A 25,310-nucleotide genomic window follows, 5' to 3' on the forward strand; every position below is an offset into this window, starting at 1 on the left:
ACACACACACACACACACACCCTTTATGGAGATACAGACACACAAGACACACACACACACACACACACACATCTTATTAGGTGTGTGTGTGTGTTTGCAGTGTTGGGGAGATGGAGATAGACACACAAGACACACACACACAATGGAGACACAGACACACAAGACACACACACACACACACACACCCTTTATGGAGACTCAGACACACAAGACACACACACACACATCCTTTTAGAAGCTTCTGTCCAGAAATAAAAACCATGAATGGGTTCCCACGGATGGAGCTGTAGTTCAAGTTGATTAGGAAAATGCACTCTACAATCCTGGCAGCACCTGGCAGCAGGCCCACTGTGGTTTGAGGACAGGGAACAAAGACAAGTCTGTAGGAGCATCCTTCTATTATGTTCCTCAGCACCTCCACTGAGAAGGTCAATTGCTGGAAATGCTACCCAATGGGGTACCAGCCAGCAGTGTCCTGGGTAGCTTTCTCTCTCACAGGCACAGGTGTGACAGAGGCTGGTTCAGTCTCTCAGGCGAACTCCACTCTTAGCCTTGCAAAGCTTCCAACTTGCCCTGCCTCCTTTCTCTTCTGTAGGAAGGCAACCTGGCCTTGCACAGGCAGCACAGGAACAACTCCTCCCCTACATGCCTCCTGCCCAGGCCCTGCCTCTCCAAACTCTCCCACTTGCTTTGAAGCTGAGTGCCCTTTGCACTCCCCCCGTTTAGCTTCCTTCACAGAGTGGAAAGATAAGTCAACCTAGCCTCTCGTCATTTTTGAAGAGTTTCCATGAAGTTACTGGAGCCCCAGTGGCTTGCTGGAATTCACATAAGCAATGAAACCGTGCATAAAAGCCACGGTACAACGACACTTCATACAACTGCTTCTGCAGGTGCACTTTGAAGAAACTTCGGTGGAGGCCCTGCAAACTACTCTGGCCGTTCACAGGCATCCCAGGGACAACAGGCACAGACTGCTGCAGGTGAAGTGCCATGCCTGGCACTGCCCACCTCTGGGAACCATCTCTGCTCCCTCCACCGCCCTCTTGAGCAAGTCCAAGAAAAAGAAAAGCCTAAGAAGCTACTGTCCGTGTCCAGGGAGAAATGCAATGCGCTCGAGTAGCAGCACTTCCTTACGATACTCCGACATGCTCCCCCTGCTGCAGCTGGATCCGTCTCCTGATGTGCAAAGTCCTGAACCTCTTGAAACCAAGCACTGGTGCCATCGCGGTCACCTTATTATATCCAAATGTATTCTTTTTAAAAAAGCAATTGATTCCATCATCTCTAGGGTGTCCCCGTCTCGAGCGCACTGAATTCGGCTCCTGTGCTTCACTGTGTAGGGAAGGAGGCCACTGGAAGGTTGGGATCAATTTATTAATGAGACAGCACGCCCTATCCCTCTGGTCTGTGAACATAATTCCCGAATCACAACGTAACCAAAACTCAACGCGTATCGCATATTTTTTAAAAAATTAAGACCATGTAGGAGGGAGCTTGAAAAAGTTCATGGGAGTTTTCCATTATATTTTAGATTTTTCCAAGAAATTTTGGAAGCCCTCTTGTATAAAAATTATTTTATTCATAGGCTTATTTGTCACAGATTTGATGGACGCTCCTAATACATTTGGCCTTCAGTAGATTGCCTGGGAGAAGAAGCACATATTGATATGTGAATTGGAGTTCAAATAAATTTCTATTAAAATGTGGAAAGATGAAAAAACGAGCAGCAGTGCAATGGTTAGACAAAACGGAAAAACAAAAGTGGGAATACAGGAGGATTTTCAAAAAGAGAAAGCAGGCAAGCGAGCTAGTCATAGGTTCAAATCATTTTGTCTGAGGAATAAAATAAGCGCAGATTTCTTTTTCAAAGTTCAAAAGCAAAGGTGTATTTTGTTTTCATACTTCGTTTCATTTTCACTTGGCAGAAAAAAACCCCAAACATCCAGCTTTGAAGCCTCCCTGTTTGAACTCATTAAGAAAACCATCCATGATAAATGCTTTCATGAGTTCGCGGTGGGAGGAATTCGTGTTGTGGGAGAGCCTGATCAATCTTCAAACGTTGCATCTCTGGAGAAGGGAGGTTGTTCAGCTGGGAAGTTATATAAACAAATGCTCCACTTATTAGAGCATCCAAGAGCCTACAGGCATTGGCCATTCACCCTCCAAACACTTCCTCGGGAGCCAGGTCCGCCTGCCACAGGACAGTGATGGATGCTTCTCCCGAACTGAGGGAGTGAACGGATTGCCCAAGTGTCTTGTCCCGAGAAGAGAGGCATTGTTGAGTGTCCCCTGGAGAGGAGGCAGTGCTGTTGTCCTCACTGCACAGACTCACTGTGTGTCATTCAAGACTGCTTTGACCTTGACGCGGACACCTCTAAGTCAGCGGTTCTCAACCTGGGGGTCGCGACCCCTTTGGGGGGTCGAACTATCCTTTCACAGGCGTTGCCCGATTCTTAACAACAGCAAAATGACAGTGATGAAGTAGCAACGAAAATAATTTCATGGTTGGGAGGTCACCGCAACACGAGGAACTGTATGCAAGGGTCACGGCATGAGGAAGGTTGAGAACCACTGCTTTAAGCCAGGCTAAGGTGAATACCGAAGGATGACTCTTCTGACATCTGAATCTTTCTTTTTTTTTTAATATGCTGGTCTCCTAGGCTGACGTTAAGATATGATGATGTTGTCCACTTTATTCTTGGGGCATATTGTGTAGGCCATCTGAATGATTTAAAGAGAGACTGGGGTGAGGAAGTGAGGGCAGGATGTGTGAGACCAGAGAGGGGGAACAGGAGACAGCTGGTAGCATGAACAGTGACGATGAACAGGTAAGATGGATAGTTTGTGAACTGTACATCAGCCAAGGAGCAGGCCCACACAGCTCTATTTTTTTCTTACAAGAATGAAACATAGCTATGCGGCTAAGGAAGAGCTTTAAAATGGAGGAAAATGACATTTTAAAATGGTGGAAGTTTTCGATACAATTTTTAGCTCTGGTGACCCGGTGGCTATGCATTGGGCTCTGCAAGGTCAGCAGTTCGAGGCCACCAGCTGTTTCTCCCATGCAAGACAGGACTCTCTACTCTCATAAAGAGTTAAACCCAAACCATCTTCACTGACATCGGGTCAATGCTGATGCATAGCAACCTCACGGGGGTTGGGAGACTTTTAACTGTTCACAGGAGTAGAAAGCCCCGTCTTTCTTCAAAAGCACGATGGGTGGTTTATGACTGCTGACCATGGAGATCACAGCCCCATGTGTATTGTAACCCAGGTGGGCAGTTCCACCCTATCCTACAGGGAAACTACGAGTCAGCGCCCACCCAATGGCAGTAAGTTTGGGTTTGTGGGATGGGGCGGAGCTTCAAAAATGGTGGAAAATGGAATAAAAAGATGAAGCTTTTCTATTATGTATGAAGCTTCCTTTTATCCATCTGTACACAAGTCAAAAAGTATCTCTACTAGTTGCTAAAAGCAGGGGTTTATTCCAAATAAATGTGTTTTCAATATGTTTCTGCCATCAGTAGATGGCTGCAGACAAGTTCTCCGGGAAACATTTAGCCAACTCTCATGTGCTGTGTCTTCCAACCAGCAGTCCAATCAAAACAGTGGCTTCAGGGGGCAGCCGCTGGGCCAGTTAAACTCAGGTGAGAGAGGTCAGCTCAGAAGGTTATGATGACTGTGTTTGGGTTTCTAAAGGGGGTAATCTTAATGGATTTTCTCAAACAATACCAGGTAATCATGCGATTTATTAGGGAGAAGTTTTACGAAACTGTCAATCGCCTTGGTGAGACAAAGACCAGGAAATCTGTCCCACGAGATTTGTTTTTCCTGTCACTACAATACACCTGTCCATGCTTCCAGGGTAGCAAGGGCTGTCCTGTGAAACAGGTGTTGAAAATCTTAGCACGAAGTCCAAAACCATCAGCCACTCCATGGAAGGAAGGGATGGCCTTGGAAACCCATAGGGGGAGTTCTACCCTGTCCTATAGGATGGATAGAAGTTTGAATTGACAATGGCAGTGAGTTTTTGAGTTTACTCCATTCCACCATGCAGCTTTGATGTTGTTTCTTCCAATCCTTTTGGTTCCCAGACCTCTAAGAACACTAAAAGCAGCAGCATTTTAAAATGCCCCTTGAGGAGATCAAAACTGTCATTTTGTCATGGTGTAAACAGGCCCGGGGCGACAACAATGGGCTCACATGCAGGCAGTGTTTCGATCTGTTGTGCACATGGGGGCTACGGGTTGGCACTGACGCCATGGCACCTAACCACCACCACAAATAGAAAAAAAGGGGCTCTAGTGGCATAGTGTTTATGAGTTGGGCTGCTGCCTGTAAGGTCAGCAGTTCAAACCCACCAGCTGCTCTGAGAGAGAAAGGTGAGGCTTCCTACGCAGGTAAAACTTTACAGCCTCAGAAACAGAAAGATGCAACTCTACTCTGTCCCATAGGGTTGCTATGAGATGGAATTTACGTGATGGTAGGGAGTTATTTTGGGAAATTAAATAACAGAATTTTCAGGGAATGGTGAGACAGATGAAAACACTACCTTCAGAAGTATAATGGCCTAAACGTAATATATGTTGATAAATAATAGCTTTACATTGGGATATTTTTGTTTAATAAAGGTTTCTATGATTTTGTAGCAATACTTAAAAATATATAGATAGAAAGAAAAGCTTTGCCTTAGTGAATTAATATTATTTTAAAATTGCCTTGTAGGATTACTTCTTGAAATACTCATATATGGGTATTACATAGAGAGATGCGCACATGGAAACAAAAACCTCACTGCCATCCAGTCAATTCCAACTCATAGTGACCCTACAGGACAGAGAAGAACTGCCCCTGTGGGTTTCCAAGACTGTAAATCTTTACAGGAGTACAGAGACTCCTCCCTCTTCCTCTAAGCAGCTAGAGGGCTCTAACTGTGGACCTTGCAGTTAACAGCACAGAGTCTAACCCACTACATCACCAGAACTCCTGAACCTACAAAAACTGGATCCTGTGTGTGGCAGTTATATAATCTGTCAACTTGAGGAAGGGGTGGAGTCTAGCCTGTCAATCAGGTCGCAGCTTGATGACCTCATTTGGAGGCATGACACACTCACTCTCTGCTACACATTCTGGCTGACAAGCCACATGGAGCTACGCTGATGGAGCCAGAGCCCTGGTGCTGGAGGAGCCACGTGGAGACCCACAGCAGCACTGAGATGCTTCCACCGCCACTGGATCCACAACTTTCCACCCACTGGCCTGTGATCTTCCTGCATTCAGCATCATTGCATGTGCCGTGTGAGTCTGAAGAGGAATTTATAGGCTTGTACCGGACGTATGTGCTAATATCGGACTTACAGACTTGATCTGGACTGGGTTGGGATGTTTTCTTAATATAGTTACTCTTTGATATAAAGTTCTCTCTTACACAGACATGAGTCTCCCTGGATTTGTTTCTCTAGTCTACCCAGACTAACACAGTGTATAAGGTGGAAATCTTTCCATGAAGGACAACTCATTGATTTTTCACTAAAATAATCAATGAATAAGGAACAAAAAAGATAATGCCTCTGAACTGTGGTGCTGGTGAAAAGTATTGACTATACCATGGACCAGCAGAACAATGAACACAAATGCCTTTGAAGAAGTCCAGCCAGAATGGTCCTCAGAGAGGATGGTGAGACCTCATCTCTTGTTCTCTGAACATGTTATCAGGAGAGCGCAGTCCCTGGAGGAGGGCATCTTGCTGCACAGAGGGGCAGAACAAAAGAGCCGAGGGGGACTCCTGATGAGATGGATTGGCTCAGTGGCTGCAACAATGGGCTCACACACGTAGGACTGGGCAGTGATTCATTCTGCTGTGCACGGAGCTGCTATGAGTCCGAACCCAGGCAGCAACACCTAACGACAGTCACAAAGCGCGCCCTAGGCATGCGCAAAAGTGCACGCTGCTGCAGGCAGAAACTGCTCCCGATCCGCACGAGCACTGCACCCTCGGGTTGTGACTGTCAGAGATCCCACTGGCCCCACCGCATGGACCCTGCGGATGTGCACGGGCATGCTCACAGGCACAGTGGATCCAGAACCCACTGCCCCGGGGTCCATGCCGATTCCCAACAACTCTAGGGAGGCTTCCCAGGCTGTAAATCCACGGAGTAGCTGGTAGTTTGGAACTGCTGACCTTTCGAATCGCAGCCCAACTCCTAACCACCGTACCACCAGGGTTCCTAAGGGCAAACTAGATCCTGGGATTTCAAATCTTGGTGAAATGAAGGCATGTGCCAATTTCACAAAGCAGAGATTGTGGGTCACCTTACAATTCTTTTTACTATGAGGGGAGTGACTGGTTACTTTAGGGAAATTAGGTCCTTGCTTGCTATTGCTTACTTTGCTCGCGAGAAGAAAAAGAGATGTGAAATAAACCCATGCATGGCAAGGAACTCTCCTGAACCCGTATCATGAGCACTAACTAATCCAAAAGGAAAACAGCCCTTACTGATCCGGCCATAATGTGGATGCAACATGGCAAGTAAATCAGTCACTCTTATATTGCAAAACAGACAAATAGATTAATGCATCTGGCAAAGGATGGGTGAAGAGATCGATTAGGTTACTGATTCAGACCATGAACTTTCTCTCAATATACTGCATTTAACTTTTAAATAAGGTTTAGGAGAACCTGTAACATTTTGCTCACTGACAGAGCTATATTTTACTACGGGCAGAAATTGGCTAGTCTATAAAAATTAAATTATGCCCCTTTCACTGTATCTAGTCAAGAGGAAAAACTCTAATTACAAGATTGCACTGTCAAACAAATGCAAATTCACATTCTTTATGCTCTGGTTTAAAAATTCATACTCGGGGTGGGGTGGGGTTCTATTTGTAAAGAAAGAAAAATCAATATTTGAGCTATGTTGCAGCTGGTGGTGATAAGGCAAAAGAAATATCATTATTAAGAGGGCCGGTAAGTAGCAGCTAACCCTTTAAGGGCAAAGCCTTTGAGAAAAGTCATTCTTTAGGCAAACCTTTAAACATCAATTAATATGGACAATGAACGAAACTGGTCCAACCCTCCCTTCCCTTATAGCCGGTGCCTTATTGGCCCAGAAATGGCCAGCAGAGAAAAGAACATCAAAAACAGCAGCAGCGCCTAATAGAAATGCCACACTGGAGCAGAGGGAAAGGTTCACTTTAAATGTAGTTCAGACTCGAACATTAAAATGTGCCTGCTGCGTCAAAAGTCTTAAGAGCCGAGCTTGCAGACTTAATCCAAGGACACGCAGACGGTCCGGGCATATTGCACCATTGGTATTTTATCTTTTTTTTGGAATGAGAACACCTTTCGTTACCACTTAATGTCAGAGTTGTCTGGTTCGTTAAAATTCTGTCGTCCGTTTAAAATTCTGGTTTTTCAGAACCTACAGAAAAACACCAGGCCACAGAGCACTCCATCTCCGAAAGTCTGCCTTGGTTTTCAAAATCTATTGACATCCCCTTTGCTGACACCCTGTCCATCCACTTAACCAGTCCAGGCAGGCTGTCCGGGCAAATTGGTGAACTCTGAAAATCTATGTCAGTCCTTCCAACTCTGCCTCAGTTACCTTTTCAGGTAAACCAGAAGTGTATTTCACCATGTCAGGGGCTAGTGTCGCAGCAAAGCTGCCGCCGGGAACCAGGCTTTCCATGTTCACCGGTGGACTTGAACCGGGGCCACCCTAACTTCTCTGGGTCTTTCTTCTTCTGATCAAAAAGCCAAGGCTACTTGGCCTGGAGCTGATTCGGACTCCTGAGGACCTTCACGGAACAGAGGAGCACTGCTTGCTAGGGGTTCTCGGGCAGTGAATCTTGACCAGAGCAAACAGCCTCATCCTTCTCCAGCAGAGAGGCTGGTGGGCTTGAACTGCTGACCTTGCCCGAGGTGTGAGATACCATGCCACCATGGCGCTAATGTTTCCTTCTCTGGCACACACACAAAGGACGCTAGGTGGTGCAGCATCAAGTGTTCAATCACTAATGGAAAGGTTGGTGGCTGACCCTCACCAACTGCACGAGGGGAGTGGAGAGGGAGGGGGGAAATGAGGAGCTGATACCAAGGGCTCAAGTAGAAAGCAAATGTTTTGAGAATAATGATGGCAACAAATGTGCTTGATGCGATGGACTGATGCATGGATTGTGATAAGAGTTGTACGAGCCCCCAATAAAGTGATTTTTTAAAAAGCATAAGATAAGATAAAATAATAATTTGTAAATTATTAAGGGTTCATGAGGGAGGGGGGAGCGGGGAGGGAGGGGGAGGGGAAAAAGGAAAATGAGGAGCTGATTCCAGGAAACCAAGCGGAAAGCGAATTTTGAGAATGATGAGGGCAACAAATGGATAAGTGCGCTGTGCACAATTGATGTATGTGTGGATTGTGATAAGAATTGAATGAGCCCCAATAAAATGATTTTAAAAAGAGGGGGGCAGAGAGAAAGAAAGGTGTGGCTGTCTGCTTCCCTAACAACGGTGGCCGTGGAAACTACGGAGCAGTTCAGCTGCGTCCTCTAGGATCACTGAGTCACAACCTATTTAAAGACAACAAGTCTATAGTATCAAAAGACTGGACCAGATCAATTCTGAGAATCAGGACAGCTGTGAACTCGGGGCACCTCAAAATCGCCTGGAGCGACCTAACAGAGGAGCCAAGCGCTCCACAGAGCTCCTGAATAGGCTTCGTGTAGTAGGAAGGGTAGGACCAGCATATGGATTTGGATCCACCTTCCAAGGAAATTCCACCTGGCCTTAGCTAGACTCACAGGGCCTTTGTAATGCTATATCAAACATAATTTGATGCTGCTCAGAATAAAATATATTGTGAATCTTAAAAAACAATTCTGAACCTTTCAGGAGGCACTGCCCGCTCCTGAGTGGAGAAAATCCAGTGGTAAATTTCAAATGCCCAGTAACACACTTGGCCCTGGAAAGAGAACCATCAGATTTCCTAGGATGTAACACGTCAGATGCTTGGGCCAGGGCCTGAGCACAAGGACATGCAACAAAAGTTAACTCGTGTGTTTGTTTTCTTACTGTGCCGATTCAGGGGCTCTGAGGGTGCAGTCGGACAAGCTTTGGGCTGTCTGGAAGTTCAGTGGTTCAAACTCACCAGCTGCTCCATGGGAGAGAGATGAGCAGTGCGCTCCCCTAGAGATTCAGTCTCCGAAACCCGAGGAGTGAGATTTGACTTGACGCCAGAGTTCACTGTCATATTAGTACACGGCGGCCATTTGACTATCAAGAGTTTAGGGTTTCTGCTCCATCCTTACCAGTAAGGTGACTGTCATTAAAAGAACCGGTCTCTAGCAATTACCTGCAGACAAAAGTGGATGACCTGGCTAGACTTTCAGTCCCTCTAGAATAAGGTGACCAGATGTCCCGCTTTTGGCGGGACAGTCCCGATTTTTAACAATTTTTCCTGCATCCCGCGGCGTTTTAAAAAAGTCCTGATTTTTGGAAAGAATGCACGACAAGCTAGGGTATACAGTTTTCGGCTGCCATTTCGCCAGGATAAGAGTTTGATCAATGGTGTCCTGCTTTACCAATGTTAAAATCTGGTCACCTTACTCTAGAAACAAGTGCATTCAGCTTTGGCTGGGAAATGTCTGGCTTCTCGAGCCACAGACAAAGCCCTAGGGTCCTTCAACCGGAGTTTTATTGCTCAACCAACACCACAGGTGGTCATAGTGAGCTAGTTCTTACTCATTCTGGCTCTTTCCACCTTTTAGCCTGCAGCAAGGGGCAGAGGGTGGTTGCCTTGACCCAAGAGCTAAGAAGGGTGGAGCAGCCTCAGGCAGGTGCTTCTCATTCCGACACCCTTTCATGTGGATGAGATGGGGAGCTGGCCTGCTTGCCCTGCCTTTCTCACCGTGTGTGTGTGTGTGTAGGGGGGGGGGGGGATCCCGCAGCACTTTGAAAATGGAGTGCCAGGTGGTCATCTTCGAGACCCTTTCAGAGAGGAAGAAAGGTGTCTCAGAACCAGGACCCCTTTTCTGGATGTGGTGCACGCACGCTTCCACATCCTTTTCTCTCCTTGGCTTAACTGGAGCCCAGCGAACAACAAAGAGCACAGGGTAGGCAATCCTCTAGAGCAGCGGTTCCCAATCTGTGGGTCCGTGACCCCTTTGGGGGTTGAACAACCCTTTCACAGGGGTCCCCCGATTCATAACAGTAGCAAAATGACAGTGCTGAAGTAGCAACGAAAATCATTTTATGGTTGGGCGGGGGGGTGGGGGGGTGGGGGTGGGGTGTCACCACAACCTGAGGAACTGTATGAAAGGGCTGAGGCATTAGGAAGGTTGAGAACCACTGCCTAGAGGATCCTGAAAAAATTCTCAAGGAAACCTAGCTCTAAACTACTGCCTGGAAGAAAGTGAAAGTGTTTGGAAGTAACAATCGAACACTCCGGGTACTAAACTCACCAGCAGTCCCTCCTGTCTAAGGGCAGTCGGGCTTTGCTCAGCTACAATCCCCAGCAAAGACATACAAATAGTAAGGAACCAACTAGATGCCATCATCCCATCTCAATCCACACTAAACAACCATTCCCAAACTGTGTTGTTGCTTTGCTTTGTTCTGTTTGCGTACCTCAAATCCTATCTGACCAGAGAATGCGGGCTGTTTTTCTTGGGGCAAGAGACGCAGGACAATTTTGTCTCAGACTTCCCAGAAGATCAATTTCTGCAGAAAGAATTTGCAACTAGGCCGGTCAGAGCAACAACATTTAAACTGCATACAGGTGCACAGTTTCATCCGGTCAGAGCAACAACATTTAAACTGCATACAGGTGCATGGTTTCACCCAGTCAGAGTAAGAGCATTTAAACTGCATACAGGTGCATGGTTTCACCCGGTCAGAGCAACAACATTTAAACTGCATACAGGTGCATGGTTTCACCATGAGGCGCTGATCCTGTAGTGTTGTTCAAAGAAATATGGTGTGCCTCGATGACAAAACACATTTCTCAAGCTCCGCTCTCTGGGAACTCCAACTAGCTCTGTATTTCAAGCTGCGATTGCTCACACACAACAGCCTAGCTAGGTGCCCATCCCAGGGCTGATTCTCCATATCGTTTCTAGCCCTCTGGTCAGCTTTTAGCATAGGAAGGAGAAAAGAGTAAATAAAGAGAGGAAAGCCTCTCATTTAAATGCACTTCCCCTCCAAAGTCCCTTGGGGAGAAGCCCCGGTAATTAACTCTAATGAGATGAAAATAACTTGGAACTCTCCATTTTCCCAGCACTGTAAATCTGTGATAACCAGTGTGTGCGCATTAAGTCAAAGCCAGTGCCTTTCCTGTAATTTAATGACCCTCTCCCTCCTACCACCCACAGCCTTCCAAAGAGCTGAGTGAGAGAGAGAGAGAGAGAGAGAGAGAGAGAGAGAGAGAGAGAGAGAGCGAGCGAGCTGCGGGAATCTTACCGGCACTTTGCTCCATCACTTCTTTCTGACACATGTCTTGAACGTTCACCGTGCAATTCACAATGAACTCCGGAGATGAGCAGTCATTGTTCAGTTGGAATTCTTCACACTGGTAACACTGGATTTGCAGCGCGAAGCCTGCAGGACAGACACAGCTGGGCTCAGACAGGCCCCCACAGAGCCCACCTCAAACCAGGAGCCGCTCCAGTCCCAGCGCGCGGCCGCCCCGGCCTCTGGGAAGCCAGGGTCGCCTGCCAGGGCCTGGGTGCTGGCGAGGCCGGCAGGGGGCTGCGCGGCCACCGAGCACCCAGCCGGATAAGAGTGGAATTCGGCCTCCGCTCCGGGACCAACAAAGAGCTCGTCCAACCACCCACCCTTTCCCAAGGAAGTTTAAAAGGAGGGGAAGGCAACTCTCACGAACGAAGTCGCTTCCGAGAAGCGCGTCGAGAGCGTCTATACCAAAGGATTCGCCTAACTGATTAGTTACAAATTGCTTAATTACTATTTGGGCACCACCCACCATGGCGTTCGCAGCCGCCCTCTCTGCTTTTATTTTAAAAATCCCAGCCAGCGTTCTCCGGAAACGGAGAGGCGCCGCCAGACGCAGGGGGCTCCCGCGCCCGAGGTCCCAAGGCGAGGTTCCGCGGTCCCCCCACCCCCGCGACGCCTCGGAGGCGGCGGGGGTGGCCGCGAAGGGCGGGGGCTGGCGGGCACGAGCGCACGCCCGCACCGCGCGTCCCGATCGCGCCACCTCTCCCCGCAGGCCCGCCATTCCGGCCCCGGTTCGCGGCTGGTGGTCCTGCGCCCTCGGAAGTCCGTCTGGACGTGGACCCCCGCCGGGAGAGAAAGCGGGCCGAGCGCCCCTCGCCCACGAGTCAGCCCGATGCTTTGCTCCGGTCTCCGGGCGTCCGTCCCGACGTACCAGACCCCCGCTTGGGCCCGAGCGGCCAAACGCCCCGACCCCGGCGCGCTTCTCTCCGGCTCCACGTCGGGCGCCCCCGGGGCGCCGCCGTCTCGGGCTGCTCTGGGCGCCGCTCACCTGTCGGCGGCGCCACTCCCACGCGTAGCCGGCCACGCCGGGCACCTGGACGGGTCCAGGGTGGGGGCCGGTGCCCGTCCCGCGTGGAGGCCCAGCACGGCTCGGACCCTCCCTGCGCCCTTTCCCCGGGGCGCAGCTGCCGCCGGAGTCGGGCAAACCGCGGGACTCCCAGACTTTGGCGGCCCAGCGCCCGCGGGCACCGGGCAAACTCCGCGGGGCAGCCGCGCGGGGTCCCGGGGTGGGCTGAGCGCGCCCGGCTCCGCCGCTGGCCCGCCGGGGCCGCTTTCCTACCTGCGGGGAAGACCAATCCGCAAAAAGTTGCCGCGAGGCCGAGGACCCACATCCTCCTGAAGCCGCGGGGCCCGCAGCGGGAGGGCGCATCAGAGGCGGCGGCGGCGGCGTCTGCGGTGGCTGCCCGAGCCGCAATGGCTGTGGCCGCCTAGACTGCTGGGGGTCGCGCTGGTGCCGCCGAGGCGACGGTCGCCGCCGAGAGGAGCCGCAGGTGCCGCCGGCGGCGTCTGCATCGCCTGCTCCGGGGCTGCGGGCGCCTCTGCCGGCTCGCGCTCCCGGAGTTGGTGACTGAGACCAAAGGGAACTACTGGCGAGCCAGCGCACCCAAAAAAGTCTCTCCTCTTCTCCCACCTCCCGCTCCAGGCACCACGTGACTGCTGCCTGCTTCGGGAGGGGGCGGCGAGCTGGCGGGCAAGTCGGTCTCTCCAAGTCCCCACCCCCTTCCTGCTTCTGGCCCCTCCCAGCCCCCCCCGCCCCCCGCAAGTCCCCGAGAAAGGGGCGCCCGCGCGAGAGGAGGCCGGGTTCGAAGGGAGTCGTGGGAAGCGTGGCGATTGCTGCGGGGACCTGCGGGGTGGAGGCGAGGGAGCGCGCGTGCGGGGTTGGCCCTCCGGCACGCCCCTGGGTCCTCTGGGACCCTCGGGGTGGGCGAGTCCCCCACGGCGGGGACCCGGGTCTACTAGCCCAGACTGCGGAGCAGCTGGCAGCGGAGGCGCAGCGTCCCGGGCACCAGGCGGGAGGGAGGCGGCGGAGTATGGGGCGCAGGCAACGTTGCGCACCTGCATGCTCCCTAGAGCGGGCGGTGCGGCTACGCCTTCACCAAGAAGCCCCTGTGCCACTGTGGCTCCGCGTCCGCTGTCAGGGGGGTGGCGGGTGGGGGGGACCCTGCCCGGCCGTCACCCTCGCTGGCCTGCGTGCACCGCCGGAAGGTGCGTTGACACCCATCCTGGTCGCCTGGTTTAGGAGGGAGGGGGCAACCCCGAACGATCGCCACAAGCCCCCACCAGAAAACGAGACCGCTCGCCTCCACTCCCTCCCTCCAAAACGCCGGACAGCTCCATCTTGTCCCCAAAGTCACGGGTTCTTAGTATCCACTCCTGCATCTGCTCCCGCCCGGCGCAATCCCAGTCCAGGGCTCGCGGGCCTTCAGACGTGGCCTTCCGAGCCCCTCCCCCACGGCCCTTCCTCCCGCCACCCGGGACCCGCAACTCACCTTGCGGACTCGCAGGGACCCCGCGGCCACGTTCGCTTGCTCGCCCAGCCTTGCAGCAGGTGGTGCCCGAGCCCGCGGGCCCCGCCGTGCGCCTTCCTGCCCCCGCCCCCAAAGCGGCGCGTTCCGCATCCTTGACTTCAAATTCCCTGGAGGGGGCGGGGGTCCGTGTCTGGGGAACTCGCCTCAAATACTTCGCCTCTCTGCTCCTCCGTCTCCGACCTCCTCATGGGGGCAGCTTTCTCAGGCCAGGCTGCTGATCATTTATTTTCCCACCCTGTTAGCAGGTCTGGAAATGGGATTCAATGACTTCCTTGCCATTTCTTTACTGAGATCATTCTCTATCTGCCTGGAGCGCCTACTTTCCCCTCGCCTCCTCCCCCTTCTTTCATTTCTAGTTGGTTAACCCCTCGGGGAGACTGAAATGCTTTGACCATAACTCGCCTGTTGGCAGAGTCTGATCTGACAATTGGCTGAATTACCATCGCGGGTGCGCAGGGCCCATTTATGTGCTCCGCGGGGATCTCATCACCAGTGCCTGCGTGAGTCACTGTTCAAAGAACTGACGGGCCCACGGGTCTTTTAACGCGTTCGGTCCAGCTTTCAGAGCGTACAATTGTGATACAATTTTTATTCAGAAATGAAACGAAGGATTTCGTTGTGTGAAGGACACTGAACTTTACATCATTTTCGTTTCAGATAACAATTCAAATACAACAAGTTGTACAAATTAACCAAGTAACACTGATCGCCCTGGTATGATACTCTGTAAGGAAACAGACGTGTGCCAAAGGAACCATATAGATCCTAAAAAATATCTCTATTCTAATTTACAAGCTCCTGTACAAAAGCAATTATAAATAGTCCACATCTCGAAAAAATACACCTAACCTTTGAAATAGAATTTATCCTTACATATAAACATTCTTTGTAGAAAAAAGGATATTAAAAGTAATCTCTTTTGTAGCACCGACCATTCGTGTTATTTTTTTTAAGTGAGGATTGCAAGGAGGAATCTACTTTCTAGACTCCTTAAGATTTTAGTAAAACAATCAGGAAGATAAAAATCAACGATGTTTACAAAATCACAGAGAAGCACAAAGTGGGAGAAGATGTAAGGACATGCTTGGAAGAAGCGCTGCTCTTGGAAATAGACCACTTCTGACACCCGGCCTCCCCCAATCAATACCCAGCACCCCTCTTCATCTGTTTCAGGAGAAGCAGAATGATGCTTATTGCTAGAGCCTGAATCTCTGGCAGGAATTTTGAAATTGCATGAGAGTTAGAATTGGTGTCAAATTTAGATTGTGAGATGGAAATGACAATGATCCCTCTCCCTTTTCAGCAGGCCCGATGCGGGGTTACCCACAAACAATGGACTTAACGGGAACTTCAGCTGGAAAAATTAAAAAATATATTATCATCAACTTCTACAACTTAGTACATCTTTCAAGAGCATAGCACTGAATCAATTTATTGCTGTCATTAAAAAATTTTTTTGCTACAAATATAATTCCTTTCCAAAGAAATTTACAGCTTCTGTACAAGTATTCAAAGAAAAGTGCAAAATTAAGACTTCTGTGTTGTGCGTTTCCTCTGAATTCTCAGGAAACACGACAAAGTGTAGTCCGTTTTTTATCACTGCATCAGAGACGTAAGCTCCACGCTTGCTGGTTGTGAACGTGACAGTGTTGGCTCTGGTGTTGTAATCGTTCATCGTTGTCCTTCCCCTTACGTTTCTCAAGTGCTCCATCCCCAGCTCACTAAGCTGCGGGTGGTGGAGAAGGAAGGCCTTTATATATCATGTGAACCCTGACTTGCACAAGAAGAGACGCTATTACATATAAAGAATCACTCAGATTCCATATTGTCTATCCCAGGCCTGTCTGAGCTACGCCTCTTCATTTTTCTTTCTCTTTTCCTTCAGCCTTGTTCAGAGAGTTCTTCTCTTTTTCTAATAAAATCATGATATTGCTGTTAAATGTATTGAATGACTCCAGGGAAATTTTAGGTAATCTATTCTCAGGATCTTCTTTTATTTCTTCAACTTGTTTCAATTTCTGCAATAAAAAGAGGAAAATATTAGGAACATATTTCTTTGGAAAATCAAGTTATCTTATCCAATATTCAATTATTGTCTGTATAAAGTGCAGTTTAAAGGGATAGAGAGAACCTACAAGTCTTTAACTGCCTTCTAGTCTAATTACATGTAATAATAAAGCCAATTTTAGGGATAAATCAAGACTTTAATCATTTTACTGAGATAAATAGGTCCCGATTTGCAAACCAGTTAAGTGCCACTTAATTTCATTTAAAATGGATCCATTTGAGATTTGTTCAGGTAAAGTGCCTTATTTTTCTTAATCAAAGTTTCAGACTCCTCTTTACTAAGTATTTCTTGTACTATTTCTAAATACAGATAGGGTTTGACTTCCAGGCAAAAGTTAGGGTCCTATGGAAACGAAGGCAGAATCTCTTAAATTGCCATGCAATCTCAGCGCATGTTAACGCCGTCAGAGCACTGTCACTTTGGAGTCTGCTTCCATAGAGACTGGCAGTCTGGGAACTGCCCTGGGCAGTTCTACCATTCTATAGTGTCACCGTGAGTGGGAATCAACGTGACTATAGTAAGTTTTGGGTTTGGTGCCTCTAGGACAGGGGTCCTCAAACTTTTTAAACGGGGCCAGTTCACTGTCCCTCAGACCATTGGAGGGCCGGACTATAGTTTTTTAAAAAAACTACGAACAAATTCCTATGCACACTGGACGAGTCAGCTGCTAAGCAGGACAGGCAGTGGCAGCCAAAACACCCGGCGGGCTGGATAAATGTCCTCGGTAGGCCGCATGTGGCTATAGTTTGAGGACCCTTGCTCTCAGAAATCCTTGAAATATTAATTTAAACAAGCCTAGAGGAATTGGTACACTGTAGGACTTTCTCACATACGACAGCCCTACGCAATACTAGATAGAACTTGTACATATGAGTATCATCATTTGTTCAACTAGCTCCCAAGGTTCAGATCTGGGGAAAGCAGAGAGAGCTCAGATGCAAAACACAATGAGAATAGGTTCAAATAACCAACCTTCTGGTTAGCAGCGCAACGCTTAACCCACAGCACCACCAGGGCTCCTTAATGAGATGTGTGGCTATGTTAGCATCACTAAGACATTGCTCACATTCTTTTTCCATCAAAAATTCCACTTATCATATACCGTATATACTCGAGTATAATCCGACCCGAATATCCGCCGAGGCACCTAATTGTACCACCGAAACTGCATTAAAAATGTGCTGGAAAATTTGGTTTTTACCCGAATATATACGGTAGTATAAAGCAGGTAGAAGGATTTAGAAGGCTAACACGAGCGACCATTTATTGAGCACCCACAATGGGAAAGGTGAAGAGCCTGGTGGCACTGTGGGCCAGGCCGTGGCTTACTAACTACCAGGTCAGGAGTTCAAGTCTACCAGTCCCTCCTTAGGAGAACTGTGACGCTGTCTGCTTTCATGAAGATGCACAGTTCCGAAAACCCTCGATGTTCCCACCAAGAGTTGAAATGGGATGGCAGTGCATTTTGGAGTTTGCATAAAAAATGTAACATATTGTATTTAGAACCTTCTTCACAGACCTGCAAGTGGCACAGTCCCCTTTTAACGACGAGGAACGCAAGGCTCAGAGTTACTTGCACAAGTTGTCCGTGAATGACCGGAACAGGGCGTTCATTCCTGCCTGGCTGCCTTCCGTGCCCTTGCGTTTTCCTCTGAACCATGCATTTATGTAACAAAGGACGGCGTGTTCTGTGTGCCTTTTCTGAGTTCGTTTTGCTCAAATAATCTTCTACTGAAATAATTTGCTAAACAGCATCCACCGCTAACGCCCCAGGCTCTACCATATGCAGACCCACCTTCCGATGGCGGTCCCAAGGTACAATGAAGAAACGGAGTGTTGATCAGGAAAAACAGAGAGAGCACACGCAGCCGCAGTTTACAGATTCTCACGTGTTAAATATGAATAGAGACCTAAAAGAGGGATGGAGTGGATGGCTCCATCTCTCAGGACAAGCTGAGGCCCAGTGTCTCTCCACCAGGGAAATGGTGTCGCTCTGGGGGGACATTTGAAAGTCATCCCTGCACTGGTGTTTATCGCATGATTCCATGTCTGTACAAGAGCAACACTCACGGAACCGGTTTCCAGTCTTAAATGGCTATCCTGAAACCCCAGGCCAGCTGAGCAGCCGACGGCTCACTCACTGCTCTATGATTAGGAATAAGTCCCGCAAAAACCTTGTTTTATACGGTGTGATTGTCAAGCCTTCTGTACACAGCCTAAGATTACAAACAAATCCACGGTAAAAAATGCTGAGTCATCCACTGGGCTGGAGCCCCGACTGCTAAGCGGAAGGTCAGCCGTTTGAAACCACAAGCCACTCAGCAGGAGAGAGACAGAAAGAGGAGGAATCTCAGAACCCACAGGGGCAATTCTGCCCCTTCCTGTAGGGTCGCTTTGAGCCAGCATCGACTCGTTGACCCCGAGTGGATCCACTGGGTGGCACAAATGTTAAGCACTCAACTTCCAACGGAAAAGCTGGCGTGTGATAAGAATTGTACGAGCCCCCAATAAAATGATTTCAACAAAGAAAAGCTGACCGAACCCACCCCCACAGGGACTAGGAAAACAAGCCTGTGATCCGCTTCCAAAATGTCAGCCTTGAAAGCCCTCTGGGGTTCCACCCTACATACACAGGCTGCCCACAGTGGGAAGCCACTCAATGTCCACTAACAGCAAAAAACCAAGGAATGGTTTCATTATCCCAACCCCAAACACCCTGCTGTGATCGGACTGAAAATAGTGTGCCTCTACTGGCAGAGTAGAACTGCCTTAAAGTGTTTCCAAAGTAGTAACTCTTTATGGAAGTGTACTGCCTCATCTTCCTCCAAGGGAACAGCTGGTGGGTTCAAACCGAAGACCTTTTGGTTAGCAGCCAAGCAATTTAGCCCTGTTCCATCAGCGCTTGCTTTTCATGATCCCAAATGTAGCTAAGTAAAAAGAAATTCTTGTGGCGCTGTGGGTTAGACATTGGGCTGCTAAGCCCACAGTCAAACTTACCAAAGCCTCTTCTTGGGAGAAAATTCAGGTGGTCTGCTCCCATTAAGATTTATAGTCTCAAAAAAAAAAAAAAAGATTTACAGTCTAGCCACACTAGGAGTCCAAATGGACCCCATAGCAGTGTGTGGGGAGGTAAATGAAGGGCACTCAATGTAATCTGCTCCTCACTTGAATGGCCTCTCCTCTTTTCTTCATTCAAGAACCAGAAACACTTCCCTTGCCAATTTCTGGTCCATGTTAATCTCAGGTCCATTCAACAAACACTGCAAGACGGGCAGAAGGTTTCTGGGCTAAGGATACACACGCACAACTGAACAAAATTGTGTCCTGTAGGGCAGCTGGTCAGACAGCAGGGGTATCTACATGAGAATCTCAGTGTGTTAGGCAGGCTTTTCTAGAGAAACAAAACCGGGACACAAAAAGGAGGAGGACCGTAACAGCTAATTAATCCACACAGCAGTACAGAAGGTTCGGTTCAACTCACTTCCGTGGAACAGTTGATATATTGGAAGTCCTTCAACTCACATAGGCTGCTGGGACGGTTAGTGGAGTCCTCCGTCCGGCAAGGCAAGCAGATTCTGCCTACAGGCAGCAAACAGCAGGGTGGGTCACCAGCACTCAGTAGCTGGGGAACTTAGTGAAGCAGGCCCATATGGGATATCGAATACAAGCAATGCAAGGTTACAGGATCCACCAGCCTCAAGCCCCAGTGACCCGATCCATGGGTTGGCTGAGCCCACAGGCAGTATAGCTCACAGTTTGAGGTAGAGAACTAGCTAACGCAGCAGCAGGCTCCAGCACACTCTGATCACCAGAGAGCAAGGGGGTGGGGAGGCTTACAGAGCCTTTTGTCTCTGCTCCCCAATCAAACTGCGACCTAATTAACCCCACATGTTCCTATTGGCCAGGTTGGCACAATAAACCTATCACACTCAGCTTTGCCCTTTCACTGGCCGTGCGTGGTATCCAGGTGCTGCATGTGGAAAATGGTGATAAGAGACACCTTTGTTTCAGAATTACTGTTAACTATACACCCGTGGGACACAAAGAGAACGGCTTTTCTAAGCTGTTTCTGCTTGTCGGTTTGCTTGTTTCTTCCAGAAACGAAGGAACGGCCCATTGTGAAACCCAAACAAAACAGAAACGGAGGCACATGGCTTTCCCAGCATTCCTCTCGTTGTCACAGTTTTGGTCTGGAGTAGGCTGACCAGATTTAAAGCAGGACACCGTTGACCAGGGGGGTGGGGGTGGGGGTGTTCTTGATGAAAAATTTGGTCTATATGGACCAAATAGACCGTCCCCTAGCTTGTCGTGTAGTCTTCCCCCAAATCGGGACTTTTTTAAAACGCCCAAAATCGCGACTGTCCCGCCAAAAGCAGGACGTCTGGTCACCTTATTCTAGAGGCAACAGTGGCACCGAGCAGCGCTGGTGGAAGGCGGGCAACGCAGGGAGTTGGTGTGGGCGTGATGAGCTCCGGAGCTCGCATCTCCCCTAAAGGCAGCAGGGTGGAATGAGCTCCGTCTCAAGGCAGCTGCGCATCAACGTGGGCCCAGACTGTAAGCTTTTACAGGTGAGGTCATAAATCTCGATGAGTATTTGCTTATTTTCAAAATGCCTGGAAGTTTTCCTGGGCTCAGATTACATCACAACAAGACCGATATCGCCAGGTAGATGCGAGTCAAACGCCTGCGCGATGTGTGTTGTTCGGCAAGGCATCGTGTTTTTTCATTTTTATACGCCGTCCCTCAATCCCCACCAGCCGGCGCTTATACTTTCGGGTCTCCGGGAGTCGATATCGATTCTAAGGCAGCAGGTTTGGGTTTTTCGATTTTTCTTTTCTGTTCCTGATTTAGTGCAAGAAAAGCCTTGAAATCTTCGCGATGATTTCACAGTGAAGGTGACTTTGATAAAGAGTGAGTTGAGCGGGGGTTTGGCTCACGGAGTCTTGGTGGTGCAGTGGTGCCTGGGTTCCATGGTTCAAACCCCCCTCCGGGAAAGGCGGGTTGGGAACCCATAGGGTGTCACTGTAAGTCGGCAGCCACCTGACAGAAGGGTGCAGGTTATGTTTGCTTGCTTGCTTGTTTTTTTGATGGCTTGGTTCAATTGTTTGAAAATTAGAGCATAGTGGTAAATAGGGGCTGTAAACTACCCAATGGATACTGGGTGATGGAGGGATTATACTTCCTCGGGCAGCAGAGGAGACCTGGCAGCACAATTATAAGCTGAGTTGTTAGACTGCAAGGTCAGCAGTTCAAAGCTACCCACTGCTCTGTGGGATCAAGCCGGGGCTTTCTACTCCCTTAAGACTTCCAGCCTTGGAAACTCCTATAGCATCACTGTGAATTGGCACCAACCCAATAGCAGTGAGTTTGGTGAGGTTTTTCCCCAGTATCAGAGGAGTCTCAACTGGAGGCTCTGTTTCTCCAGTGGCCCTGCAGGCTAGGTATGGGAGCTCGCAAATGGCTATTTCCAAGCGTCCCGACCCAGCCTCCACATGATCTTGACTTTTTCTTTTTCTTTCTTCCTTCCTTCCTTTTTTTAAGTGAGGTCATATTTAATTATGAAATATAAGGGGGAGTTATTGAATTGTAGGATATGTGAATTATATGCCAATAAAACTGTTAAAAAACAAAATATAAGGGGGGGAACTGAGGTCAAACATTAACGCACTTTTATGATGTGACGCAAAATAGTCCACATCACTTGGTTAGCTGCTGTACCTGAAGATTCAGGGCAAACTGATGGTGGTCACACCAGTTCCCAGTTAATTGAGCAGAATGCCTATTCTGGGCATATACTCTGCTAAGCCCTTTACATGGATTATCTGTTTTGCTCCTCACACATCAACGCTATAGTGCCTGCTTCTCTAGGGAACTGGGGCTGGAGAAAGTTCAGTAACTTGTTCAAGATCATGTGGTGGAGCTAGGAGCTGGACTAAGACACTCTTGTAGGCGAGAATTCAAACTCTTGACTTCAATCCAGGGAAAAGAAGTTTATAAATATTAACGCATCGTATCTTTAAGGGGGAGCAATGCAAATAAGAATTGCCAAATAATAGCAATGATAGCCGATTCAAGAAAGATTAGTGTTCGACAGGATCGGGTAAGTTGCGCTTTATCAGAATGATGAAACACTAAGGTGACATTTGTCACCTCCAGCCCGCAACAGGTGTACAGATCACTTTTTGGTGTGGCTTTTTTGTTTCCCTTGGGAATAAGTGTAAGGTGCAACAGAGAAGGGAAGAGTACATTATCAAGTTTAAGATACAGAGCTCCGGCGTAGTCCGAAACCATTTCCCTGTCTTTAGTAGAACCAGAGCGTTGTTAGTGATCATTCAAGCAAGACCAAGATAGTGGCAGATTTTCCAGAAATTTCGAAAGTTATGCCTTACCTAGTTTCATTTCTATCAATCAATTAATCAGACCAATCTACTTTGAGCTATCATCCCCTGAGAAATCAGTGATCTCGATTTCAGAGGCAGACGAGCTTTTGAAATGATGATGAAGGTTAGCTGGAGTGAAGAGCTCTAAGAAGGAAAAAGGAAGGGCATTTGAGGGAAGTGTCCAGCTAACACATCCGTTGCATTTACAGAACACTCTGTAATCTATTTCCGGACCATTCACAACCAAAAGCCAAACTCACTGCCAACGAGTCAATGCCAAGTCTTAGTGACCCTATAGGACAAAGTAAAACTGCCCCTGTTACCCAACTGTTACCCTTGACAGGAATAAAAAACAAAAAACAAAACAGTCTATCTCCAGCGCTGTTAGGCTCTGCCAGGCACAGAACCACTATAAAGATGGAAATGCAGACCGAGCCCTGTCTACCCCCTGGGACTTTAAGGTCCCCCACTCACATTCAGGTGAGTATAGGCTCAGCACGTCAGTAGAGGCTCCTTGTCAAGTAGCCCTCCTGTGCGTCACAGTCCCACTGTGCACGCAGTGTGCTCCCATCTTCAGAACACCACTGTGGGAGCACGGTGTTCAGATTGCCAGAGCACCACTATGTGAGCAGGGTGTTCAGGGAGCAGGGTGCCAGGCCTTTCTCTGAATGCACATCTGGGTGTGAACGTCAGCACAGTGCCTAACATTTTGCACTACCCGATGGTTTTATAGGTGGGTTACACACAGTCCTTTCTTTCTAAAGGGCTTTCCCATCGACAATCTCACTTTGTTTGTTCTTCTATCAGCTGGGAAGATGAGCAGGTTCACAGCCGGCTGTCTTTCATGTGAAATGTGCTTAGAGAGGTTACATGGTTCACACACATTCAAATAAGTACTGGTTGTGATATGATACCTGGAAACCTGGTTTCCTGATCGGTAACACAAATAACTGGCTCCCCTCCACCCCAGCGTCAGCAATAGTCACAGAGATCTGGCTCAGAACAATACCCAGAACCCCGAGCAGGTGAAAACAGAAGGCTCTATGGAGCATTGTTATAAGGACAAGGGAAAGACTGTCAGGGAGTTTTTCAAAAAGGTTGTAGAAAAATGTCTTTAACTTTTTCATTCCATTTTCTGTAAAGTCCCCTCTTATGTGAAGATACAAAGTGAAGTGATAAAACCAGTTTCGGGTGATGTCAGTTTCTCAAAGATTTAGTTATATATTACACAGGTATGGACAGAAACTCTAGACCCACAGTAAATGAAAAATTCATAGTTGATTCCTGAAAGGACACAATGAATTTATGCTCTAAGATGAAGGCTAGTCCTTCATTGTTTCAAATAAGATTTGATCCCTTGATTATATCTTGAAAATATTCGTTACCCTACCTACTGCCAAATGTCAAGATCAGATACACATCTACTTGTGCAATTCCCTCCCAGCATCATTCCTCACCTGGGCCCTGGCTATTATAGGGAGGGCTGTAGCGCTTGCTGCAAATTAATATTAACGATATATTTAATCAACGTAAGTTCTCCTTTCTCTGTGGCCATGCAGATTCATGCCAATCTGTTCAAGAAGTGGCAGACAAATATGGACTACATGTGTGAAATATTTTTCTATGCGCCGGGTATGGGTTGAGTGCACTGCATGAATTCCCTTATAAAACAGCCCTTTTATGGGACAGCCCTATGAAGCATGCTAGCATGACTGCCATCCTGTTTATACAATTGGAAACCCAGAGCTCTACATATTAGTTCATATCTATATGGCTAATAAGTTCAGGAATCAGAATTTGAGTGGAAGCAGCTGACTATAGAACTTGGGATCTGAATTGCCAGACCAGGTATTTACATATTTGCGTTCAATTTCTGGTTTTGTGCTATTATAATTAGTTGCATAACCTCTCTGAACCTTAGTTTCTTAAAATGAAAATTTTCAAAGAAACGTACAACTCTCTACAGCTCTGTGACTTTAAAACATTCTTAATTGGGTGTCTTCTGTGCATCTATTATTGGAATTTGAAGTGGCAGAATAAATGACCCAAACACCCTTTTCCCCCCCTCTTAGTTCAGAATGAATTGGAAATCTGAGCTTTATGATAGAGAAAGCTTATATTGGAGCATGTGGTTTCTCTATGCAATGACATTTCTTAACACTGGTCCCCAGAAATGGAAAGGCTTACCGCTCAGTCACTGGCAGGTGTGGACTGGTGGCGGTGGGCAAAGCTGCACCTAATAACAGGAAAGAGAGGAGGATGCGTGTTTCAGACAGCCGGCCTGACCCCAGGGAGTAAGAGGGAGGTCTCAGGATGTCCAGTTGGCTCCTCCCCCTTGAGAGGGTAGGGAGCCGTGATGTCTTAGGGACCTCTCTGAAATATGGAGAGAAATACCGGAAAGAGGGGAGAAGACCACCCCTACTCCCCTCCATCCAACATCCCTCACCCTGTACGGTGCAGACTTGTAACTCAATCCACAGATACACAGCAACAAAACTCGTGGAACTTTCAGGCTTACTGCAGAGGGCTGGGTTGGGCAGAAAATCCGACGCATGTAGTAGAGAGACAGAGCAGAGGAGCCTCCATTTGGAAGGAGGTAAGGCAACTGGAGGAGACACACTGGAATGTGGGGTTCTGGGCTGACCACAGAGGCGCCGCACACATGCCCCCTCCTTCTCCTGAAGAACAGATCTTGAGCAATCGGAAGAAGGAGTTATGTGCTAAACAGAAGAGTGGTGGGAAACAGGAGAAGGTATTTTGTTTTGTTTTTTAATCTAGGGTCTCTTAGGGGAACATTTGACCATTTCTCAAAGTAAGTGACATTTGCCGGG

At 48.4% G+C, this 25,310-nt stretch overlaps 2 protein-coding genes across 2 annotated transcripts in view; both read right to left on the reverse strand.

The window, feature by feature from the left end:
- LYPD1 (LY6/PLAUR domain containing 1) overlaps nucleotides 1–13,078 on the reverse strand; it is a 68,426-nt gene extending 55,348 nt beyond the window's left edge. Inside the window, exons 1-3 of the mRNA XM_045287437.1 lie at nucleotides 12,955–13,078; nucleotides 12,783–12,821; nucleotides 11,453–11,590 (exon numbers count right to left, since the gene is read on the reverse strand). Of these exons, the coding sequence (XP_045143372.1) occupies nucleotides 11,453–11,590; nucleotides 12,783–12,821; nucleotides 12,955–13,015 (238 nt within the window). The 5' untranslated portion in view covers nucleotides 13,016–13,078. The remainder of the gene's footprint in view (nucleotides 1–11,452; nucleotides 11,591–12,782; nucleotides 12,822–12,954) is intronic.
- Nucleotides 13,079–14,647: 1,569 nt separating this feature from the next.
- NCKAP5 (NCK associated protein 5) overlaps nucleotides 14,648–25,310 on the reverse strand; it is a 734,641-nt gene continuing 723,978 nt past the window's right edge. The window contains exon 17 of the mRNA XM_045287417.1: nucleotides 14,648–16,049. Coding sequence (XP_045143352.1) covers nucleotides 16,033–16,049 — 17 coding nt within the window. The 3' untranslated portion in view covers nucleotides 14,648–16,032. The remainder of the gene's footprint in view (nucleotides 16,050–25,310) is intronic.

Source organism: Echinops telfairi, unplaced genomic scaffold, assembly GCF_000313985.2.
Source record: "Echinops telfairi isolate 266 unplaced genomic scaffold, ASM31398v2 ScPeMD7_15;HRSCAF=58, whole genome shotgun sequence".
Lineage (NCBI taxonomy): Eukaryota > Metazoa > Chordata > Mammalia > Afrosoricida > Tenrecidae > Echinops > Echinops telfairi.